The sequence below is a fragment of the Bubalus bubalis genome, chromosome 5 (assembly GCF_019923935.1).
Source record: "Bubalus bubalis isolate 160015118507 breed Murrah chromosome 5, NDDB_SH_1, whole genome shotgun sequence".
In the NCBI taxonomy this organism is placed as follows: domain Eukaryota; kingdom Metazoa; phylum Chordata; class Mammalia; order Artiodactyla; family Bovidae; genus Bubalus; species Bubalus bubalis.
Window position 1 is genome coordinate 47,331,065 of NC_059161.1, and position 24,497 is coordinate 47,355,561.

General features: G+C 36.6%; 1 protein-coding gene across 18 annotated transcripts in view; it reads left to right on the plus strand.

The window, feature by feature from the left end:
- The window catches only part of SDCCAG8 (SHH signaling and ciliogenesis regulator SDCCAG8), a 243,518-nt gene that overhangs the window by 62,675 nt on the left and 156,346 nt on the right, over positions 1 to 24,497 (plus strand). For all 18 annotated transcript variants that reach the window (XM_044943060.2, XM_025287254.3, XM_044943061.2 and 15 more), the window contains exons 10-12: positions 9,438 to 9,590; positions 20,698 to 20,832; positions 23,683 to 23,799. In XM_044943060.2, the coding sequence (XP_044798995.2) occupies positions 9,438 to 9,590; positions 20,698 to 20,832; positions 23,683 to 23,799 (405 nt within the window). The remainder of the gene's footprint in view (positions 1 to 9,437; positions 9,591 to 20,697; positions 20,833 to 23,682; positions 23,800 to 24,497) is intronic.

The window sequence follows — 24,497 nt, forward strand, 5'->3', positions numbered from 1 at the left end:
CATATTGCTGAAGTCTGTCTTGGAGAATTTTGAGCATTACTTTACTAGCGTGTGAGATGAGTGCAATTGTGTGGTATTTGAGCATTCTTTGGCATTGCCTTTCTTTGGGACTGGAATGAAAACTGACCTTTTCCAGTCCTGTGGCCACTGCTGAGTTTTCTAAATTTGCTGGCATATTGAGCGCAGCACTTTCACAGCATCATCTTTCAGGATTTGAAATAGCTCAACTGGAATTCTATCACCTCCACTAGCCTTGTTCATAGTGATGCTTTCTAAGGCCCACTTGACTGCACATTCCAGGGTGTCTGGCTCTAGGTGAGTGATCACACCATTGTGATTATCTTGATCATGAAGATCTTTTTTGTACAGTTCTTCTGTGTATTCTTGCCACCTCTTCTGAACATCTTCTACTTCTGTTAGGTCCATACCATTTCTGTCCTTTATATATATATATATATATATATATATATATATATATGTTACTTCTTTTGCCTGTGCTTGCTCTGGTGCACAGACTCTTTACTGTGGCTCATGGTCTTCTCTAGTGGTGGTGTGTGGGCTCTAGACTGGGTGGGCTTGGTAGTTGCAGCAGGCAGGCTTAATTGCAGTATGTGGGAATCTTAGTTCCCTGGCCAGGGATCAAACCCAGGCCCCCTATATTGGGAGCATGGAGTATTATCTACTAAATTACCAGGAAGTCCTGCTTAATTTTTCTTTGAAATTAGGTTACCACTTCTCTTTGAATCATCATTGATTCTCCTCTCTGTAATTTTAATCGACTTAAACACTCAATCTACAAGACACTATTTGACACATTTTTAAAAAAATCATCCATTTAAGCTTGGATTTATAAAATATTTGTAAGATCTTTGACACTTTTTAACAACTTTAGCCTCTGAGCCTTTTTTTCTCTTGTCCAAGTCTTTTCAGGCTGCCATAATGAAAATACCTTAGACATGGTGGCTTAAACAACAAACATTTATTTCTCACACTTCTGGAAGTTCAAGATTGTAGCACCAACAGGTTCAGTGTTTGGTCAGAGCTCACTTTCTGTCTTCTCACTATGTCTTCACATGGTGGAAGGGGCAAGAGAACTCTTTGGCATCTATTTTCTAAGGGCACTAATCCCATTCATGAGGACTCTGCTTTCATGACCTGATCACCTCCCATGGGGCCCACTATCTAAGTCCATCATATTAGGGTTAGGTTTCAACATATGAATTTTGGAAAAGCACAAACATTCAATTCATAGCATCCTCCACTCTATCTCTTTTCATCATTCTGAAAGGTTTCAACATTCATGCTGTTAACATATGCAACATCTTAGGCCAACACACTTTGTCTTCCTTAACTCTAAGACTTTTTTCTGTTCTGCTGTAACTCCCACATGAACTGAAGTGTCCATGAGTTCTCAAACACTAAAACTGATCGCTCTGACCAGAGCCTTTTCTCTTTCTCCTATCTCAGTTAAATATATTCAGTGTCGTCTTTTACCTTCTCTCATACCTCATTTTCTCTATTATCTCCAGGCTGTCCCTCTTCCCTTTCTATTTAGATGTGAATTTTACAATTTCAAGCTAAACTCACTATATTCACTCCATCAAGATAGCTGTGTTCTTTACCTATTGAATGGTACTTTTGTCCACTGTCATGTCCTAATTGGAAACCTGGATGTCATCCTCTCTTTTATACCTGGCTTCCAATCAATTACTGATTGTAAGTTTTTTTTTTAAAGATTTATTTGTTGACTTAACAAACAATTTCTACTTTCTTCCTTTTCCCAGCCTAGCACCTCACTCTCACAGCTGACCTCCTATACTGAGATCACAACCAACTGACTAGAGGCTCTTCAAACCTTATCATCTCTCAAATGTGCCTTCTCATTTTTTTCTTGCTTATCTAGTCCTCTTACTTTCCAAGATGAATCTGTCCAAGTTCTTGATATGTCCTACTCCCAAGGTTTCAGGCACCCTAAACCATTTGTTATCATATCTTTCTTATATCGTCCATCCTTCCTTCTCCATTGTTTTTACCTTTGTAGCTTTCCATTCACTTTTGAACACATTGCAGTCAAGCTTTTGACAAATTGTAGTCTGATTTCATACTAATGAATTGGTCACTTTTTGGTCACCAGCCACTTCCTGATTATTAAACCCAGTGACTTCATCTTAGTCCTCATTTGACTCAACTCCAGGAAGCCATTAACTGTGCTAGTATAACATTATCTTTTCTCCTTGATTAGTTTGGTATTTCACTCTGTGGGTCATCTTTGCATTGCTCTTCTCTACTCTTCCACATGCCTTTTAATTTGTTTTCCACAAGCCTAGAATGCAGACATTCCTCATTTTTGTTCCTAGACTTCCACCCATGTCGCCCTAATTTCCAGGACTTTGTGTCTTCCTCTCATTGAACACTTCTACATTGTGTCTTTAGCTCTAACAGCTCCGCTGTGCCCCAGACCTACATTTCTAGCTACTACTAGATCTCTTTATATGGATGATATGCCATTAGCATTTGAAACTCCACACTACAAAAATGTTAATTCTCTCCTCCTTACTATCTGTCACTCCTTTTCCTTCTACAATTTTCCATATTATCTTCTTTCAGATAATGGTATTATCATCTTACCAACAGTTCTGGCCTAGATCCTTTAAGATACTTTGGCTCCTCCCCATTCATCACTCTTAACATCCAATCAATTACCAAACTCGCACCTTCTCAGATGCCCTTACTAAGTTATCCCTGCAACTTCCATTCCTATACCTTTGCCCTGGTTCAAGTCTTCACATACTCTTATGCAACCTATGTGGCCTTTTTGAATAGACTTCTGTTGGTCTCCCTCAGGTCTCTTTCAGTTCAGTTCAGTCGCTCAGTCGTGTCCGACTCTTTGCGACCCTATGAATCACAGCACAGCAGGCCTCCCTGTTCATCACCAACCCCCGGAGTTCACCCAAACTCATGTCCATCGAGTCAGTGATACCATCCAGCCATCTCATCCTCTGTTGTCCCTTTCTCCTCCTGCCCCCAATCCCTCCCAGCATCAGAGTTTTTTCCAATGAGTCAACTCTTTTGCATGAGGTGACCAAAGTACTGGAGTTTCAGCTTTAGCATCAGTCCTTCCAAAGAACACCCAGGACTGATCTCCTTTAGAATGGACTGGCTGGATCTCCTTGCAGTCCAAGGGACTCTCAAGAGCCTTCTCCAACACCACAGTTCGAAAGCATCAATTCTTCAGTGCTCAGCTTTCTTCACAGTCCAACTTTCACTTCCATACATGACTACTGGAAAAACCATAGCCTAGACTAGATGGACCTTTGTTGGCAAAGTAATGTCTCTGCTTTTGAATATGCTATCTAGGTTGGTCATAACTTTCCTTCCAAGGAGTAAGTGTCTTTTAATTTCATGGCTGCAATCACCATCTGCAGTGATTTTGGAGCCCCAGTAAATGAAGTCTGACAGTGTTTCCACTGTTTCCCCATCTATTTCCCATGAAGTGATGGGACCAGATGCCATGATCTTCGTTTTCTGAATGTTGAGCTTTAAGCCAACTTTTTCACTCTCCACTTTCACTTTCATCAGAGGCTTTTGAGTTCCTCTTCACTTTCTGCCATAAGGGTGGTGTCATCTGCATATCTGAGGTTATTGATATTTCTCCCGGCAATCTTGATTCTGGCTTGTGGTTCTTCCAGCCCAGTGTTTCTCATGATGTACTCTGCATATAAGTTAAATAAACAGGGTGACAGTATACAGCCTTGATGTACTCCTTTTCCCATTTGCAACCAGTCTGTTGTTCCATGTCCAGTTCTAACTGTTGCTTCCTGACCTGCATACAGATTTCTCAAGAGGCAGGTCAGGTGGTCTGGTATTCCCATCTCTTGAAGAATTTTCCACAGTTTTTTGTGATCCACACAGTCAAAGGCTTTGGCATAGTCGATAAAGCAGAAATAGATGTTTTTCTGGAACTCTCTTGCTTTTTCGATGATCCAGCGGATGTTGGCAATTTGATCTCTTGTTCCTCTACCTTTTCTAAGTCCAGCTTGAACATCTGGAAGTTCACGGTTCACGTATTGATGAAGCCTGGCTTGGAGAATTTTGAGCATTACTTTACTAGCATGTGAGATGAGTGCAATTGTGCGGTAGTTTGAGCATTCTTGGCATTGCCTTTCTTAGGGATTGGAATGAAAATTGACCTTTTCCAGTCCTGTGGCCACTGCTGAGTTTTCCAAATTTGCTGGCATATTGAGCGCAGCACTTTCACAGCATCATCTTTCAGGATTTGAAATAGCTCAACTGGAATTCTATCACCTCCACTAGCTTTGTTCATAGTGATGCTTTCTAAGGCCCACTTGACTGCACATTCCAGGGTGTCTGGCTCTAGGTGAGTGATCACACCATCGTGATTATCTTGGTCGTGAAGATCTTTTTTGTACAGTTCTTCTGTGTATTCTTGCCACCTCTTCTGAACATCTTCTACTTCTGTTAGGTCCATACCATTTCTGTCCTTTATTGAGCCCATCTTTGCATGAAATGTTCCCTTGGTATCTCTAATTTTCTTGAAGAGATCTCTAGTCTTTCCCATTGTGTTGTTTTCCTCTATTTCTTTGCATTGACTGCTGAGGAAGGCTTTCTTATCTCTCCTTGCTATTCTTTGGAACTCTGCATTCAGATGCTTATATCTTTCCTTTTCTCCTTTGCTTTTCGCTTCTCTTCTTTTCTCAGCTTTGTAAGGCCTCCCCAGACAGCCATTTTGCTTTTTTGCATTTCTTTTCCATGGGGATGGTCTTGATCCCTGTCTCCTGTACAATGTCATGAACCTCCGTCCATAGTTCATCAGGCACTCTTATCTATCAGATCTAGTCCCTTAAATCTATTTCTCACTTCCACTGTATAATCATAAGGGATTTGATTTCGGTCATACCTGAATGATCTAGTGGTTTTCCCTACTCTCTTCAATTTAGGTCTGAATTTGGCAATGAGTACATGATTCCCCAGTATATCTTTCACTTTGCTTCCAAAGTCTTCCTAAATTGTAAATCTCCCTGTTCAGGCAGCTCTCCCCTTGCAGTAGAATAAAAGACAAATCCTTAGTATAACCTTCCAGATCTTTCACAATGTGGTCCCACTCTAACTTTTCTAGCCTTATCTTTTACTACACATTTCATATAACTTGTGCTGTTTCTGTAATGTGACCTATATCAACTCTTTCCATGAATTTGCTCATGTTGTACTTTTCTGCACTGTGTTCATCTGTGAAATACTTATTCAGTCTATGAGAGTCAGCTCAGGTGGAAATCTTCCCCAAAGTTTTTTCCAACCCCTTCTTGTTTGAATTAATCTCTTCCTTCTCTGTAATCCTAATGAGCTGTGTATACTTTTTGTGGCTGTGTACATAGTTCTCTCCATGAAAAGACCTTAAAAACCAGGCCTGTGACATCTATCCCTGTATTCTTCACAATGGCTATTTACATATTAATTGTACCATAAATGTTTGTTGAATTGAAATAAAGTTAGCTATTAACTTTAAATATTAGTATGCATTTTTATAAATAATTTTTATGATGTAATATTTCAGTAGTTAAGAACTAGAAAGGCTATTGTGTATCGTGAATCTATTTTTCACTGAGTTAGTATTTATGCCAGGATTGATTTCTAAGCAGTTTACAAAATGCAGTGCAAGTATAATAGTTATTATCGTCAAGATATAGTAAAACATGTTAGGAAATTTGAATAAAAATCAAAACTACATATATACTTTAATTTTAAAATCAACTACTTTATTACTGCATTATGAAATGGTTACTTTGTTCTTATAGTTTCTTAACATTTGTTGCCATCTAGTGTTATATTTTGCATATTGCATGCTAAATAAGTGAAAGCAATTACGTTTCATAAATATTATATCAAACAGAGTTCGATAGAACTCTGCTCAATGTTATGTGGTAGCCTAGATGGGAAGGGAGTTGGAGGGAGAATGGGTATATGTATATATATGGCTGAGTCCCTTCATTGTTCACCAGAAACTATTACAACATTGTTAATCGGCTATACCTCAGTACAAAATAAAAAGTTTAAAAAAAAGGCAAATACCATATGATGTCTCTTGTATGTGGAATCTAAAACACGACACAAATGAACTTATCTATGAAACAGAAATAGACTCGCAGACATAGAGAACAGACTTTGTGGTTGCCCGAAAAGAATGTGAGTAAAGGATGTATGTGTGTCTATATATTTGTTGTTGTTGTTGTTGTTCAGTCGCTAAGTTGTGTCAGACTCTTTGCAACCCCATGGACTGCAGCACAGCAGACTTCCCTGTCCTTCACTATCTCCCAGAGTTTCTGTGTGTGTATATATATGTATATAAAGGGCTTCCACTGGTAGGAAGTGACTCAGTGGTAAAGAATCCACCTGCAATGCAGGAGCCTCAGGAGGTGAAGGTTTGATCCCTGGGAAGATCCTCTGGAGGAGGGCATGGCACCCACTCCAGTGTTCTTGCCTGGAGTCTCCCTGTTGACAGAGGAGCCTGGCAGGCTACAGTCTACGGGGTCGCAGAGTCGGACACGACTGAAGTGACAGCATGCACACAGGTTTCCCGTGTAGGTCACTGCATTTTAGGTCATTTTTAACAAAAACTGAAATAAGGTGCATTAGCCTTTATTTGAATTTTGAATACCTCAAACCAAGGGTGCAAAAGGAAGAGGGTTGTCTAAGTCCCCAACTCCCCAAGACCTACAGCTGTTTCCACCAAGAAAGGGATTGTGCTCAGGGAAAAGAAGGAGTCACGACCTTGGGAACTACTAGGAGAAATGGAAGCTGCAGATCCCAAATTAACATGGTCACCTGTGAAGATCTATCAGTTAATTGTAGTTGGCCATTCCTTGACCTAGTCATTGAGGATTCAGTTATATGCCTTTACTAAATGGTTATATAGAGTATAATCAAGGAGTACTGAATCATCTGGGATTCTGAAAACTAGGAGAGGAGTCTTAGAATTTAAAGACAAAGCTTTAATGGAAAGACGAAACTGAAAGTGAAAGTCACTCAGTCGTGTCCGACTCTTTGCATCCCTATGGACTGTACGGTCCATGGAATTCTCCAGGCCAGAATACTGAAGTGGGTAGCCTTTCCCTTCTCCAGGGGATCTTCCCCACCCAGGGATCATACCCAGGTCTCCCGCATTGCAGGCAGATTCTTTACCACCTGAGCCACAAGGGAAGCCCAAGAATACTGGAGTGGGTAGGGTAGCCTATCCCTTCTCCAAGGGATCTTCCCGACCCAGGAATCGATCCAGGGTCTCCTGCATTGCAGGCAGATTCTTTACCAACTGGGCTATGAGGGAAGCCCTAATGGAAAGAATGTATACGTATTTATTTAGTAGAACCAAATCTTGTATATGAGGTCTGTTGCAAGATTAAATGACTTTTCTAGTTCCAAGTGGTAGTTAATATATTTCCTTCACTGTGACCAGGAATATATATTAAAATGAAAACAATAAAACTAAAAGTCATTTTTATATGGGATCACTGGTTACAAACCAAGAGTGATCAATATTCAGTTTTTAACCTACTGTTTTTATTCAGTGTTTCATTGCTGCTTTCATACTCACCATCACCTTTCAGTGGTAGCTACTTCTCATAGAAGGCCCTCCACAAAACCAAGTCTTCCGCAACATATTTTGTTCATGTGATTTACAGCTTCTCACTTGTGCTTATATCATTTTGGCACTAGGCCTTTTACCTGTCAGGATCATTTACTGTTCCTTGTTGCTGAACTGATTAAATTCTCTGAATTGACTCTTTCTTTGTTCTTCATGTTAGCCTGATCTTCAGCAGTTCCTTCCACTGTTCCTGTACCTACTAAGGTTGATTCCTGAGTTCTTATTCAATGAAAAACCTTCTGATTAGATATACTAGTTTATATTCCATAATCATTTTATTCTTTCATGCCAGTGAACATTATGAATGTTTTTATTAGGTTCTAATAAAATACTTTACAGCAGAGCAATTGTGTTCCAAAGCAGAAAAATCTCTAATTAGTAATATTTCAAGCTCAAATGGTTTAAATTATAGAAAAAATATGCTTTTCCATTTCCTTGAAAATCTAATGTAAAATTTTATCTTCCAAACATTTTCAACTAGAATTCGATTTGGGACTAACTCCTTAGGAGAATTTTTTTTTTAGGCATTGTCTTTGCTTATCAATTAATCTTAGACAATTACATTTTATCCTCATATTTTATGCCTAGGAGTATAGAACATTTCCAGAAGAGTTTGAAAGAAGTTAGAGTTTAATGAGTTCATGATACAAGGAAGAAAATTCACATATCCTAGGTATTTATTGTCTGTATTTACTATAGCTTTCACCAGAGGGAAGCATAACAATGCATAAAACTTTGCAGTGCTTACTGAGACTGCTTCCATCTCCATTAACAATAACTGTGACTATCAAATTGTAAGCATACAGTATATAAGTCATATAAGGCTTCAGTTTCTTTCTCTCAATTCAAGGAACAACATAGAGGTTGAGAGAGGAGGATCTTGTGAGGAGACATGGGATAAGACTAAGAAACCATAGTATAACTTAGATTTTTCTGTTAATAAGTCAAGCACCTTAATTGTATTGTTTTTTTTTTTTCTTGAGAGTTTGAATTCAATTTAGTATTGAGTGTTATACATAAAGATATTCTGAATATAGCCAAAAGGAAATTAGAGAGTTTTTATTTCTGGAAACACAGAATTTAGTATAAATTCTGGAAATTCAGTCTAACGGACAATTACCAACTTTTAAATTGGCAAAATCAAATATGAGACTTCTCATTTTATAAAACTAGGTAGTAACTGCTGTTTTGAGTCTTCCCTTACCGAAATTTGATTATTACCTAATTTTTACTTTAGCTATGTGTGTAAGGAGAGTGAACCAAATCTTATCTTACTTATATTTAAGAAAACTTAATTACTATATGTTAAATAATAGATGCCTTTATGTAATGACCAACACATCTCAAAATTTTGATGTTTATCATTTAAAGTACAAATAATTTTTAACCATGTCCAAATGAAAAATCAGTTAAATTAGATACTTATATATTTCTTATAGTATAAACATGATATATAATTGAAAATACTAGAACATTTTCTGATCCCCTTTTATAAAATCAGACTCCTCTGTGGCCTTTATCATGGTTTGTTGCTTGAATTTTCCTAGTTGATTAGTTAATATAGCCTTAATTGTGAAAACAAATATGTGAATAACTGTAACTTTTGAATATATGTAATATTTGAATCACCAAGTGGTATTGACAAATATAAAAATATTCTTTTCTTTGAGTTTACATTAAGTTGTAACTATTTTAAATATTATTAAAGCTTAATTGTCTCATTTCCCCCATATTTCTTCTAAATTCTATGGTTCCATTTCACTCTGTCTTATTCTGGCAGGCTTTGATCCAATGTGAACAGTTGAAGAATGAGCTGGAGAGGCAGACAGACCGACTTGAGAAAGAACTTGCATCTCAGCAAGAAAAAAGAGCCTTTGAGAAAGAGATGTTGAAAAGAGAAATAACAAAAGAAAGAGAAGACATGGACTCAAAGGTACTTAAGAGTTCAATTTGTTATCCACATTGCAGAGGAAATGTTTTTGTGATGTAGTTGATGAGTCTGCAGTCTGCAATTATTGAATGATCTTTAAATATTTAAATCTTTTAAGTATTCAAGTTGCTTATTAATTAGAGTTCATAAAATTTTTCTATTCTCAATGTATTTCTCAATAAAAGTTATATTCTCTGACCTTTCCAAAGAAAATAATTAGATTTCATCATAGGAAATTGTGAAATATACTCTAATGCTGTCATTCTGTTTGAGTCCCTCTCTGTTTGTCAGAGGAGGGCAGGTGCTCTGCAGATATCCATATTTTAGTTCAACCTTGGTTAAATTAAGGAGAGATTACCCTTTCATTTCATCCCCCCACTCCCAAATTAGACATTAAGAAGATAAAACACTTGTAAGAAACCAAGTAGTCAAAAAAAGTGATGATATGCTTTGTATAAAATAGGTTCTAACAAATTACAAATTACAAAAAAGTGAGATGGTTGGATAGCATCACCAACTCAATGGACATGAATTTGAGCAAGCTCTGGGAGTTCACAATGGACAGGGAAGCCTGGCGTGCTGCAGTCCACGGGGTCGCAAAGAGTCAGACACGATTGAGTGACTGAAATGAACTAAACTGAACAAATTACATGATGAATAAGTGGAAGAGGGAAATTAGAGGCAAAAGGAACAGATAATATGAGATGGGCAGTGTTTGAAAAACAGTAACAAACTGGAATATAGAGTTTAGTGGAATCTAGTTTTAAAATTGCCATTGATTGCTATAGTAGAGCAAAACTGAGCAAGATGTGGTCCTTGAAGTAACCCAAACAGTGGTTACATGTTCTGTTTGTTCAAAGCAGCCTCACAGCTTATACTGTAAGTTCTGTCTTATAATATTCCAATATTTGAAAATTAACTTATTCAGCAAATATCTACTGATTATCTGCTGTGTGCATGGCAGTGTGTAAGCCCGAGGCTATATAAAGAGAAAAATCACAAATTCTGCCCAGTGAGTTTTAAGTCATACAGGTATGTGAGGCAATGTAAACTCCCTTGTTTTCTTATCCTTTTTTAAAAGAATTGTGCCTGTCAAAACTTAAAGGTCAGTCTAACTGTCTACCTTCTATGACTTGGGTTGATGATCTCAGCTGGTGAAGAAAAATGCTACCATCTTGCAGATGACACCACCATACCCTTATGGTCTTTGGTGTCCGTGGTTCTTTCGGTGCTTTCTAGCAGTCCTCCTATACATTCCCCTCTCTCCTGTTCATTCAGGGATTCAACAGATACTAACTGGAGGTCCTGGGAATGTCATCATCACAGGACCAATGCACTCCCCCCATGGAGTTTATAGACTAGTGGGAGAGGTAGACATTAAGCACATACTTCCACAAATGAGTTTTTACCACTGCGATAAAAGCATGAAGATACAGTATAGAGTTACCATGAAAATGCATAACAGGCAAATATGACTTAGTCTGCACAGTCATGAAAGATTTTCCTAAGCATGAGATTTTACAAGTGAGACTCAAAGCAGTTGAGTAGGAGTGGTCAGGGGAAGAGTTGAGAGGAAGTTTCAGACCCAGAGAAACAATACTCCCAAGGCTCGGAAGCTACAAAGCATAATCCTTTTGGGAATTTAGAGAGAGTTTAGGTGACTGGAGCATAGGCAGTAAGAGACAGATAATGGAAGATGAGTTTGGAGAAATATACAGGGACCAAATCATGAATGGTCATAAAATCCATGTGAAAGATTTTAAATGTTATCCAAAAAGTGATGGTAAACCATTAAAGAATTGATGCTTCCAAATTGTGGTGCTGAAGAAGACTCTCCAGAGTCCCGTGGACAGAAAGGAGATCAAACCAGTCAATCCTAAAGGAAATCAACCCTGAATATTCATTGGAAGGGCTGATGCTAAAGCTGAAGCTCCAATACTCTGGCCACCTGATATAAAGAGCTGACTCATTGGAAAAGACTCCGAAGCTGGGAAGGATTGAGGGCAGGGGGAGAAGTGGGAGACAGAGGATGAGATGGTTGGATGGCATCACCGACTCAATGGACATGAGCTTGAGCAAGCTTTGGGAGATAGTGAAAGACAAGGAAACCTGGCATGCTGCAGCCATGGAGTCGCAAAGTGTCAGACATGACTTAGCAACTGAATAACACAACAAACCATTGAATGGCTTTAAATTGGGCAGTGTCATGATGTCATTTATATTTGAGAAAAATCATCTGTCCATAGATTTGAAGGGGGACCAGAATAAACCTCTTAGACCAAGTGGGAAGTAATTACAGTAGTCCAGGTGGGAAATGATGGTATCTAAGACCCATTTTTCAAGGACTATTTCAAATCACTTTAATTCTTCTCAGGTTCTCTACCATACTACCTTTCCCCTCATTCTCAGCAGAGAGCCTCTACTTACCTAACAAAGAAAGTTGATGCCATTAGATGGTAACCACTTCAACTTTTTATTTTTCCCCTCACTTCTGCCTAAAGTAAAATTTTACCTGCACTGCAACCCTGTCAGATGGGAGTGACTTCATCCTTTCCTCTTGCTCTGGATCCCATGCCCCTTAACCACCTCAGGGACCTGTTTCCATTTGTTCCCCACTCTCTTCTGAATCTTCAGCCTTTACTTCACTATAGCCTTTTCCTTATCATCAGGAAAATAGTCTCTTTCTTCTAATCCAGTCATTCTCAATCTTCGCTACGTAGAGGTTCCAAAACTCTCATTCACCCAGGCTGAATCCCAAATGAATTATGGGAGAATAGCTGAGGGCAGGATCCAGGTGTCAGTATTTTAAAAAATTGTCCAGGTGATTCCAGTGTGCAGCCAAGGCTGGAAAGCACCTTACTAATTCCATATCCCTCCTTACTCTTTCCTTTAATAGTCAAATTTCTTGAAAGATTTGTCCATACATATTGTCTTTTGGGGGCTTCCTCTATGGCTTAGTGGTAAAGAACCCACCTGCCAGTGCAGGAGACACAGGACATGCAGGTTTGATCCCTGGGTCAGGAAGATCTCCTGGAGTAGGAAATGGCAACCCACTCCAGTATTCTTGCCTGGAAAATCCCATGAACAGAGGATCCTGGTGGACTACAGTTCAGGGGGATGCAAAGAGTAGGACACGATTGAGCATGCATTGCCTTTTTCTCACCACTCAACAGCCCACTGCATTTCAGCTTCTGTGCCCATAGTCAATGAAATTACCATTGCTATGTTCACTGGAGACCTCATAATGCTATTTTTCATGAATATTTTTTCATTCTTATTCTCTTTAAAAGTTTCTCTTTCTTTGATTTCTTTGAATCAGTGTTCTTGATTTGAGAAAATGATGTGTGCCTTTTAGGTTAGTCTGAGTTTAAGGTGCCTTTGAGGTAATGAAAGAGACACATCCAGAAAGCACCTTGATAAGAGGTTCTAGAGTTTAGCAGAGAGCTTTAGACTTAGGTGTCTCTAGTACTACTGTGGCTTAAAATTTTTTTTTTAATTTATTTACTTACTATTTTGGTTGTGCTGGATCTTCGTTACTGTACTGTAGCACTACTGTGGCTTTAATTTCATATACATTGTGCATGAGTGCATGCTCAGTCATGTCCAACTCTTTGCAACCCCATGGACTGTAGTCCACCAGGCGCCTCTGTTCATAAGATTTTTCCAAGCATGAATACTGGAGTGGGTTGCCATTTCCTTCTCCAGGGGATCTTCCTGACCCGAGGCTTGAACCTGTCTCTCCTGTATTGGCAGATGGATTCTTTTACCACTGAGCCACCTGGGAAGCCCCATATATATGGTATTGATTCCTAAATCTTTAGCTCTCTAGTGAGCTCCCAAACCAGCTTCACTTCCTACCTTCCCTTTCATAGTAGAACTACTGCTCATTCATCCAGTTCCCCAACTCAGAAATCTTGCTGTCATCCTTGTCTTCTCCTTCTCCCTCACCCTGTACATCATTAAGTTACCCAGTTCTAGAGATTCAGACCCCTACCAATGTTGCCCTGTCTCTCCATCCCACTGCTCTCCATATCTTACCCTTGGATGATTCCTACAGCCCCATGTGGTCTCCTTGCTTCCAGTCTCACCTCCTTCTCATCTGTTCTCTTACTCAAAGATCCAAGGATGCTCTTTCTAAAATGAATCCATCAATAAGTGAGTCTCTTTCTTTAAAATCCTTTCATGTCTCTCTTTAATCCCATGGATAAAATTTAAGCTGTCTCTCTCTTTTTTTTTAATTAATTTATGTATTTTAATTGGAGGCTAATTACTTTAAAATATTGTAGTGGTTTTTGCCATACATTGACATGAATCAGCCATGGGTGTACATGTGTTCCCCATCCTGAACCCCCCTTCCCCTTCCCTCCCCATGCCATCCCTCTGGGTCATCCCAGTACACCAGCCCTGAGCACCCTGTCGCATGCATTGAACCTGGACTGGAGATCTGTTTCACATATGATAATGTACATGTTTTAATGCTATTCTCTCACAGAGAGAGAGAATAGCTAACCTCGCCTTCTCCCACAGAGTCCAAAAGACTGTTCTTTACCTCTGTGTCTCTTTTGTTGTCTCGCATATAGGGTCATCATTACCATCTTTCTAAATTCCATATATATGCGTTAGTAGACTGTATTGGTGTTTTTCTTTCTGACTTACTTCACTCTGTATAATAGGCTCTAGTTTCATCCACCTCATTAGAACTGATTCAAATACATTCTATTTAATGGCTGAGTAATATTCCATTGTGTATATGTACCACAGCTTTCTTATCTATTCGTCTGCCAATGGACATCTAGATTGCTTTCATGTCCTGGCTATTGTAAACAGTGCTGCGAGGAACATTGGGGTACACATGTCTCTTTCAGTTCGGTTTCCTCGGTGTGTATGCCCATCAGTGGGATTGCTGGGTCGTATGGCAGTTCTATTTACATTTTTTAAAGGAATTTCCACACTGTTCTCCATAGTGGCTGTACTAGTTTGCATTCCCACCAATAGTGTAAGAGGATTCCCTTTTCTCCACACCCTCTCCAGTATTTATTGTTTGTAGACTTTTTGATAGCAGCCATTCTGACTGGCGTGAGATGGTACCTCATTGTGGTTTTGATTTGCATTTCTCTGATAATGAGTGGTGTTGAGCATCTTTTCATGTGTTTGTTGGCCATGTGTGTGTCTTCTTTGGAGAAATTTCTGTTTAGTTCTTTGGCCCATATTTTGGTTGGGTCATTTATTTTTCTGGAATTGAGCTGCAAGAGCTGCTTGTATATTTTTTAGATTAATTCTTTGTCAGTTGCTTCGTTTGCTATTATTTTCTCCCATTTTGAAGGCTGTCTTTTCATCTAGCTTATAGTTTCCTTCATTGTGCAAAAGCTTTTAAGTTTAATTAGGTCCCATTTGTTTATTTTTGCTTTTATTTCCACTACTCTGGGAGATGGGTCATAGAGGATCCTGCTGTGATGTATGTCAGAGAGTGTTTTGCCTATGTTTTCCTCTAGGAGTTTTATAGTTTCTGGTCTTACATTTAGATCTTTAATCCATTTTGAGTTTATTTTTCTGTATGGTGTTAGAAAGTATTCTAGTTTCATTCTTTACAGGTCGTTGACCAGTTTTCCCAGCACCACTTGTTAAAGAGATTGTCTTTTCTCCATTGTATATTCTTGCCTCCTTTGTCAAAGATAAGGTGTCCATAGGTGTGTGGATTTATCTCTGGGCTTTCTATTTTGTTCCATTGATCTATATTTCTGTCTTTGTGCCAGAACCATACTGCCTTGATGACTGTAGCTTTGTAGAATAGCCTGAAGTCAGCGGGTTGATTCCTCCAGTTCCATTCTTCTTTCTCGAGATTGCTTTGGCTATTCGAGGTTTTTTTTTTATATTTCCATACAAATTGGGAAATTATTTGTTCTAGTTCTCTGAAAAATACCGTTAGTAGCTTGATAGGGATTGCATTGAATCTATAGATTGCTTTGGGTAGTATACTCATTTTCACTATATTGATTCTTCCAATCCATGAACATGGTATATTTCTCCATCTATTTGTGTCATCATTGATTTCTTTTATCAGTGTTTTATAGTTTTCTATATATAGGTCTTTTGTTTCTTTAGGTATATTTATTCCTAAGTATTTTATTCTTTTTATTGCAATGATGAATGGAATTGTTTCCTTAATTTCTCTTTCTGTTTTCTCATTGTTAGTGTGTAGGAATGCAAGGGATTTCTATGTGTTAATTTTATATCCTGCAACTTTACAATATTCACTGATTAGCTCTAGTAATTTTCTGGTGGAGTCTTTAGGGTTTTCTATGTAGAGGATCATGTCATCTGCAAACAGTGAGAGTTTTATTTCTTATTTTCCAATCTGGATTCCTTTTATTTCTTTTTCTTCTCTGATTGCTGTGGCTAAAACTTCCAAAACTATGTTGAATAGCAGTGCTGAGAGTGGGCACCCTTGTCCTGTTCCTGATTTTAGGGGAAATGCTTTCAGTTTTTCACCATCGAGGATACTGTTTGCTGTGGTTTATCATATATGGCTTTTGTTATGTTGAGGTATGTTCCCTCTGTGGCTGCTTTCTGGAGGGTTTTTATCATAAATGGATGTTGAATTTTGTCAAAGGCTTTCTCTGCATCTATTGAGATAATCATATGGTTTTAATCTTCCAATTTGTTAATGTGGTGTATCACATTGATCGATTTGTGGATATTAAAGAATCCTTGTATCCATGGGATAAAGCATGGTCATGATGTATGATCTTTTTAATATGTTGTTGGATTCTGTTTGTTAGAATTTTGTTAAAGATTTTTGCATCTATGTTCATCAATGATATTGGCCTGTAGTTTTCTTTTTTTGTGGCATCTTTTTAAGCTTTTTCACTGTAACATAAAGATTGTACATTTTTCCTCCTCTCTTTGTTTCTTCAGTCTCATCTCCCTTCTCTTTTCTTTCTTACATTACCACCATTATGACCTACTTGCACTTTCTCAAATGTGCAAACTTGCCAGTCTGCCATACCAATTTTTCATTTCAGGATTTTGCAGGGCCTTGCCCCTCCTCTTCCATCCCTGTACCCCTCACCCACCATTGCCTAGAGGACTCTTCCTCCAGCCTCTCTGACTGATGGTTTAGAGTTCTTGACACCATATCTTCTCATAGTCTCCCAATGATGAATTTTTGGGAGACCCTCCTATAGGCTTCTATAACTCAATTTATTGCAAAATCTTATTGAATTATTTCCCCTAATTTACTATGATTCCCCTGCATGTATGGTTTGTTAACATCCTAATTGCTTGGCACATTCCTCCCACATAAAATGTGCTCAATATGTATTTATTGAATGAATACAAGGGGAATACAAGTGGAAGAAAGAAGGCCCCAGGCCATTGGAAAGGCATGCGTGCATGCCTGCTCAGTTGTGTCCAACTCTTTGTGACCCTATGGACAGAGTAGCCCTCCAGGCTTCTCTGTCCATAGGATTTCCCAGGCAAGTACACTAGAATGGGTTGCCATTTTCCTCTCCTGGAAAGGTATAACTAAAATGCTAAGAGTTCAGAGGATCAGAACAGATTTCTGTTTGCAAGAGATCATGGAAAACTTTGTGGAGAAGATGGCATTTTAACTGAGTGTCAAAAAAAAAAAAAACAGGCAGGATTTAGAAATGCAGTATAAGGGGGAGATATACCAATGTGAGTAAAGTGTGGAAGGTAAAGTTGTGAGATGAGCTTGTGTGAGAGAAAGAATGGCATCAAGAACAAAGATCAGCCACTAATTATGCCTAGGAGACTTTTTTCCTGAGTTGTTTAGTGGCAACTTTTGCTTTGCTGAGTACTTTTACTATGTAAAATTATGTTGATGAGAATTCCTGATAAGAAGAAATGAAGTCTGAAATGTGCCAGGCAATATTCCAGGTGCTTTTATGTATAATTTTCTTAAAATGATAATTATTTTATGAACAAAAATGGCAACGGAAATACAGTACATTTCTGAATTTTTTTTGTCCCCATTAAGCCTTATTTGACATTTAATCTCAAGATCCTGCCCAAAATAAAGATGTATGAATAAAGAGTTGAAAGTGATCCTAACAATGAAGGCAGTACTCTCGGAGGAAATGGCAGAATCTTTGAAGTAAAAGGATTTAGTGTTGAATCCAGTTTGACCTTTTTGTGACCTTGAATGATTCAGTTAACCTCTCCAAATTTCAGAGTAGTAAATGACAGATTTGATCTACTTAAAGAATTGGTAGGATTAAATAAAATAATGTTTTGAAGTACCTAAGAAACTACCTGGCTTAGGGTGGACATTAAAAAAATTTTAAGTTTGTGGCTATTATCCTTCTCTAGTGAAAGAGTTAGCTCTATTGGGTAGCTTTCTTGGACCTTTGTGTTAGTAAAAGCTGACACATTTTATTATAAAGTCCAGCTTTATTTTTTTATTTATTAGCTTAAATGAATTTGGGAAAATTCTTAGTTTTCATTTTTTTCAACAGAAAGTTAATCCAATACATTCCTTTTCCAAGGGGATTAAAAAAGAATATTATCACACTGCCTAGCACCAGAAGTTACTTTAGTAGGAAGTCTCAACAATCACAACATTTTAAGTTCTCATGGTTAGTGTTGGAGTAAGTGTCCCTGCTTTCCTTGTGGTGGGCTTGCTTCTGAGACTTGTATATTCTTTCTCTCTTTTTATTATTTTTCTTCTTCCCTTTCTTCCTGCTGCTTTAAAATTTTCATTTATATGCAAAGCTCTAGAAGAGCAGATGCCTTCCACCTAGACAGATTTTGAATCATTCCTCCATGAACAGTTCTTGCTGTGAGTTTGCCTGTTGGCATCAGTAATGGTCTTTGGTTGCACTAAGACACTAAGTTTGTTAGTTCAATCAGTTCTTCAATCTTCTATTTATTGAATGCCCCCTGTGGTGTGTGAATTTTCTCAGTTGGTTTCTAGATAATAGCCCATTGCTAGAATCCCTAATTCTTGTACCTTTTTTTATGAGGAATGCCATTTTATACTATGTTCAATACACCCGGGACTGCTTCATTGTAGAAATTTCTATCAAGCTCTCCCATCCTGGGTGTCCTTGTCTGTTGCTTGCCCCTGTCAAAGTTTAAAGGACTTACCTGATGTCAACACCCTGGCCCTCCAACAGTGTTGCAGCTGTCTGTGTTACTTCTGCCTCTGCAACAGATGTGGATGGAGAAGTTCCTGCAGTGTAATGTTGACTTCCAGATGGTGGGCATGGGGAAAAAGAAGGTGTGTCAATAGGAGGGGAGGCTCCGAGAAGTGGGTGACAGAAGGGAGCAGACAGGTAGTGGGTAGAGGAAACAAGTGATGGGTGGCAGAGGGAGGGAATCATATGGAAAGTGCACGATTTGTCACATGCTATAGCAACTGACTCGGAATTTACCATTAGCAAAATAAATATCTGCACATTTACTTCAAAAAAGCCACACAATGTTAATACATTTGCCATAAGATTCACATAAATAATACATGAATTTTTTAGTAGCTGGTAATTAAAGTTTGTTGTTATTGTAAGGTTCCAGGAAAGCTATAATTACATATTCATAATATGCTTACTCATGCACTTGAATTTTTAAATAAAGGAAATTTAGTTAGTATTTTTGATTTGTTACAGTTAACTTCTTTTGACCTTTAATTTTTGTTTCAGAGTGTAATCTGCATAATGATAGTCCATAGCTTGGTATTAATAAAAGAAATTTTACATGCAATTTAGGTATGTGGCCAATTTCTTGATGATAAATGTACAATTCTCACAATCCCTAGACAAGTTAAATAATACCTCTACTGTCTAAATTAGAAAATTGCTACCTGGGCTCATTATTTTGGTATTTTCAATTTGAGTTAGTTGCCAAAGGCAATCTTGATTTTTATTACAAACTTTAGTTACTGATTTCTGTTGTAAAACTGAATTCACACCCATGTTAGTGTACAGTGGTAGATTTTAAATATTATGTCAAATTTGTTATCAGTTTTTGTTTTGGCTGATTAAAAATGAATAGCTGTGTTTTGATCTGGGGGCAAGGTAGCATTTCTTCATCACTTTAAAAGTGCTATACAAATGAGAAACTAATTGCCTAGAAAAATTTGCCTCACCGGAGCAGAAGTTAAAATGTAATTGCAAACTGAAAACTATGAAGGTTAAATCTAAGGTCTGGAAAGCATTTCTAACCCTTAGAAGAAAAACTAAGCACCTGCTATCATAGAGTCCCTCAGAAAAGCCATTTATTCTAATGATTCAAATTCATCAAACATTAATCATATGCCTCTTAAGGAATATGCTCTTGAGGAACTTCTAGTCTAATGAGGAAACAGACAGCAAAAATGTGATGTCTTAAGCACTATGCATGTAAATAATTTTAGTTGATAAAGAATATATCAGTAAAATTTTAAATATAGTTTAACATGGAGGATAAATTCAGCACCTTTATTCTTGTGTCTGCCTTAATACAAAATTACTAAAATACTTAGTGTTTTTAAAAAATACTATTGTATATTCTTATTGAATTTTTCAGATATTAGACATGTTTTTCTGAAGTGCTTAGAAATTCATAAACTCTGGTATTAGGGACTTAGTGTAACATATGGAAGTTTCTCAAAAACTGTCTGCTCATCAATTCTATTTTTAATATTTAAAAAGCATGGTGGGGCTTCCCTGGTGATCCAGTGGCTAAGACTCTGGTGTTCCCCATACAGGAGGCCAGGGTTCCATCCCTGATCCGGTAAATAGATGCCACATGCTGCAACCAAAGATTCAGCATGCGGCAACTAAGACCTGGGGCAGCCAAATAAATAAATACGTACATACATATCTTTTAAAAATAAAAAACATGGGGACTCTAATTAACAGTACTGCATTGTATACTTGAAAGTTGCTAAGAGAATAAATCTTAAAAGTTTAGGGGAAAAAAGTAATTATTATGAGGTGATAGTCAAGGGAGATTGATGAATTGAGAATGCAGAGTCATGGAGATACCCCATCCACAGAGAAATGACTTAGAGAGTCCAGTGGCCATGCTGAGACTCTGTTAACTCAAGATGTTTTAAATATTTATTTTGTCAAATGACATTATCATTTAGGACTTTTATTTCTTGTTATAGATGTTGACCCTATCTCAGAATATTGCCCAACTGGAGGCTGAGGTGGAAAAGGTTACAAGAGAGAAGATTTCAGCTGTTCATCAACTCGAGGAAATTCAAAACCAGCTTGCTTCCCGGGAAATGGATGTCACAAAGGTACAAAGAGAGATTTTAGTTTACTAATTATGTAAATGTTTTCTTTGAAAATATTTTCCTAGTCTGTAAATCTCAGAAAGAAGTCTGGAGTAGAAAAATTTTTTTTGTTTCGAGATAGTAAAGATCCACATAAGGGTCATCAGCAAGCATTTATTTATTATCATCAGGCCCTTTGCTAGGTTTTACAAATACGAAGATGGATTAGACACAATGTCCTCAAAGAATTTAAGGGTTAAGTTGTTTAGACAAACTTGTAAATAGGCAAATTTTATTACTTTAATTATTAAATATTTGATAAAACTTGTATTTCTAAATTAGTCAATTAGGGGTAATTTTTTCCCCAGAGATGGTATAAGTTTGGTCTTCTCAATAATACTAAAAGACATACATTTATTTACAACATAAAGGTGTGCTTAACATAAAAAAATTCTCCACCTCTCATTCCTTTCAGACCTGTTCTTTAAAATCAAGATTCTAATACTACAACTTCTTATTCTGTTGGCCCTTAAATTTATACTTTACACTGTGCTATCACAATGTCTGCGCTATGGGCATCCACAAGCTTGCGAACCAGGAGCTGAAATGTTTAATGGTCATAAGTGGCTAAGGTACATGTTTAAGAAACACTAGAGGTCTATGTAGACTTCAGTAATCATTGGTTTAAGACAAAATAACTCAATAGGGATATGCATGATGTAATAAATTAAATCAATTTGTGTTTCATCAATACATACCAGATAATTTTGTTAAAATGCATACTCATTTCATATTGTATTTTATTTCTCAACATATTTTCCCAAATTTTGACACATTTTTAATGCCATTATTGCTTTGTAACTCAGTAATTTGAATTATCTTTAATATATATTAGAAAAGGAAGCCTAATTTTTATTTTTTTCCCTTGAGTTTATATAGTTCTTCATTTGCTTTCTAAAATCCCAGCTAGTTCATGCAGAAGCTTAAAATATCATATTTGCCAGTATGATTGATGTGTTTGTGTGGAAGTAGGGGGTAGAAGTAAGGGAATTGGTGCAGAGGGATAGAAATGGTTGACCTGGATAATAGGTGAGAGCTACATGAGGATTTTTAGTTCATCATAAGGAGAGAACTTTCTGTTGAAATATGGACAGTGAAGAGTGATTACTCTGTCTTTAGAACTGTTCAAAAGGACTCAAACATCAGGGGAGTGCCTTGTGATTGCTTCCAACACTGGGATAATATAATCCTAGTTAAATTTAATTTGTTGATTTATTTTAGATGAAACTTAAGTGTCACAAATAAATTTAACAAATGCATTTTAAACTGAAATTAGTGAGGCAGGAAAACTTTAAAAATAAACTTAAGGGATACAATTATTTTAAATAGGACTTAATGCTTAGATAGTTATTGTATATGATAATTTTGTACTGATATTGAGTTTTAAGCACCGTGGCTCTGTAGTTGTTATGTGTTGGTATTGTAATTTGGATTTTTAAATTGTATTCTTATATGTAAATCAAATAGATTGAAATTTGTGGGCTCCTCTCATGTTTTTCTGTAGTTCTTAGTTTTTAAATTTTACTTAGCTTTGACTAATAATTTTTTGTGCATTACTAATATTTTTGAAATTGAAAGGACCAACTGTCACATATTGAAGATATCTGAATTTCAAATACAGTTTTTAGTAATTTTATTCATTTTTAAAAAACTTTTTGAGGGTCACTGGGGAGAAACTTAGTTTTTCTTCTATCCTGTCACTGTAATTTTCAAACACAGACTAGTTTAGTCTTAAGGTATTTTTTATTTGAACATAGGAAATGCATATAGATTTTACAAGATTCTAAAACTTCAATAATGATGAAACTAATTTCTAAAATTCTAATAATCACTTTGGAGACCTACCAAAATTAAAAAGTTTCAGGTGGAAATAGTCATTGGATGATACCTAATTTTTAAAATCTCATATTTTTAACTTAGAAACTGACTTAGCAGACATGTATTATTTGATCTCCCTACAAGTTCTCAGTTGTCTCAGAAGTTTGTAACTTCTTTATTTAGATTTGTCTGCTAGTTGCATTTTCCAAATGTATTTATCTGTACGGAGATGCCCTGGATTGAAAGAATATGTAAAGGATGATATATAATTTTTATATCTACTTGTGTTTATTATTTAATACTGTATTAAAATAATTTCACTTACATGTATATTTTCCTTTTACGTTAAACACCATAGTTATTTTAAAAGCAGAGTGGACTTAGTTGCAGTCTATGATTTTTAATTTTCTTAACTTAAATACATAGTATTCTGCATGGTAAGACTGACATTATCTACAAAGCCTACAGTAAATACTAGCTGGGTTCTACTCTATACCTAAATATTAATAATATAGTCTATTAACAGAGAGAAGAATTCCTTTATTAATCTCCTTAAATAAAAGCCTAACTGATAAAGAGTTTCAAGGTAAGTTTTTAATATAGAGTGTATTTTTAACCATGACAATTTGAATGAATAATAACATAGCTTAATATTTTAATTAATAATTTTACCTATTTAAAAGTGAGATGATAGTGCATTTTAGATGATAATATGCAATTGAAGCTCTTATTTTACATGAACAATTCTTGTGTATATTACTAGAGTTCCCTGGTTATGCTTTGCTTTATCTGTAATTTGAAATTGCAAGACTCAATAATATCTGATATTGCCTCCACATCTTGGCAATATATTGAATATGCAAATAGAAAATGCCATTCTTAGAAAACTTCTGTTGTATTTATTCATATGACCTCTAGGGGGCACCAAAAGATCTGATTGCAGGCATTGCCTAGTAGATTCCAGTAGCTATTGATCTAGTTTTTGTAATCTAACAGGTGTGTGAAGAAATGCGCTATCAATTGAATAAAACCAAAATGGAGAAGGATGAGGCCGAAAAGGAGCACAGAGAGTACAGAACAAAAACTAAAAGGGATCTTGACATTAAAGATCAGGTAAGATTTGATACAAATGTAGTACCTGCAGCAATTAAAGACATAACTAATGTTTTTTTTCTGAAATTTTTGTGATTTTATTCCTGTCATTTATTTCTATTATATTCTTTCTAATTAATGGAATGATCCAATTTATACTATTAAAAGAATTTCATATACAGTTGCCTAAAATTATCACCTTTCACATGAAGTTGTGAGAATACAACTGCATGCATATGAAATTCCAATGTGACAGGTCATAAATATACATTTGGATATATGTATCTATTACTTAAAAAAGTAAAAAAAAAAAAAGTTCTAATGCACATTTTGAACCTAAAATATATGTAAAGTTCTTGAAAAATGCCAACTTGAATCCAATTTTAAGTGAAAAAGTTTAAAATTTGTGAGATGAGATGAGTTGATATGTAAACATGTCAATCAAATTGATTGTTGGCAGAGTGGAACCAGTTTTAACTAAGACTATCATGAATACGTTTGTTCAGGAAACCTAAATACAGTAAAACTGGAAATGTTGGGGAAAAAATGTTACTTATTTCAATTTAAGTTTGAACAGATGTTTTACATTATATCTTTGTTGAGATCATGTAGATACTTCAATTTTAATTGACAACATGGATGAAGTTTTTAGCGAGGCAGTTCCAAATATACTGACTTCTGATTTTCTTAGTTTTGTGTGACAGAACACTGAAAGCTTT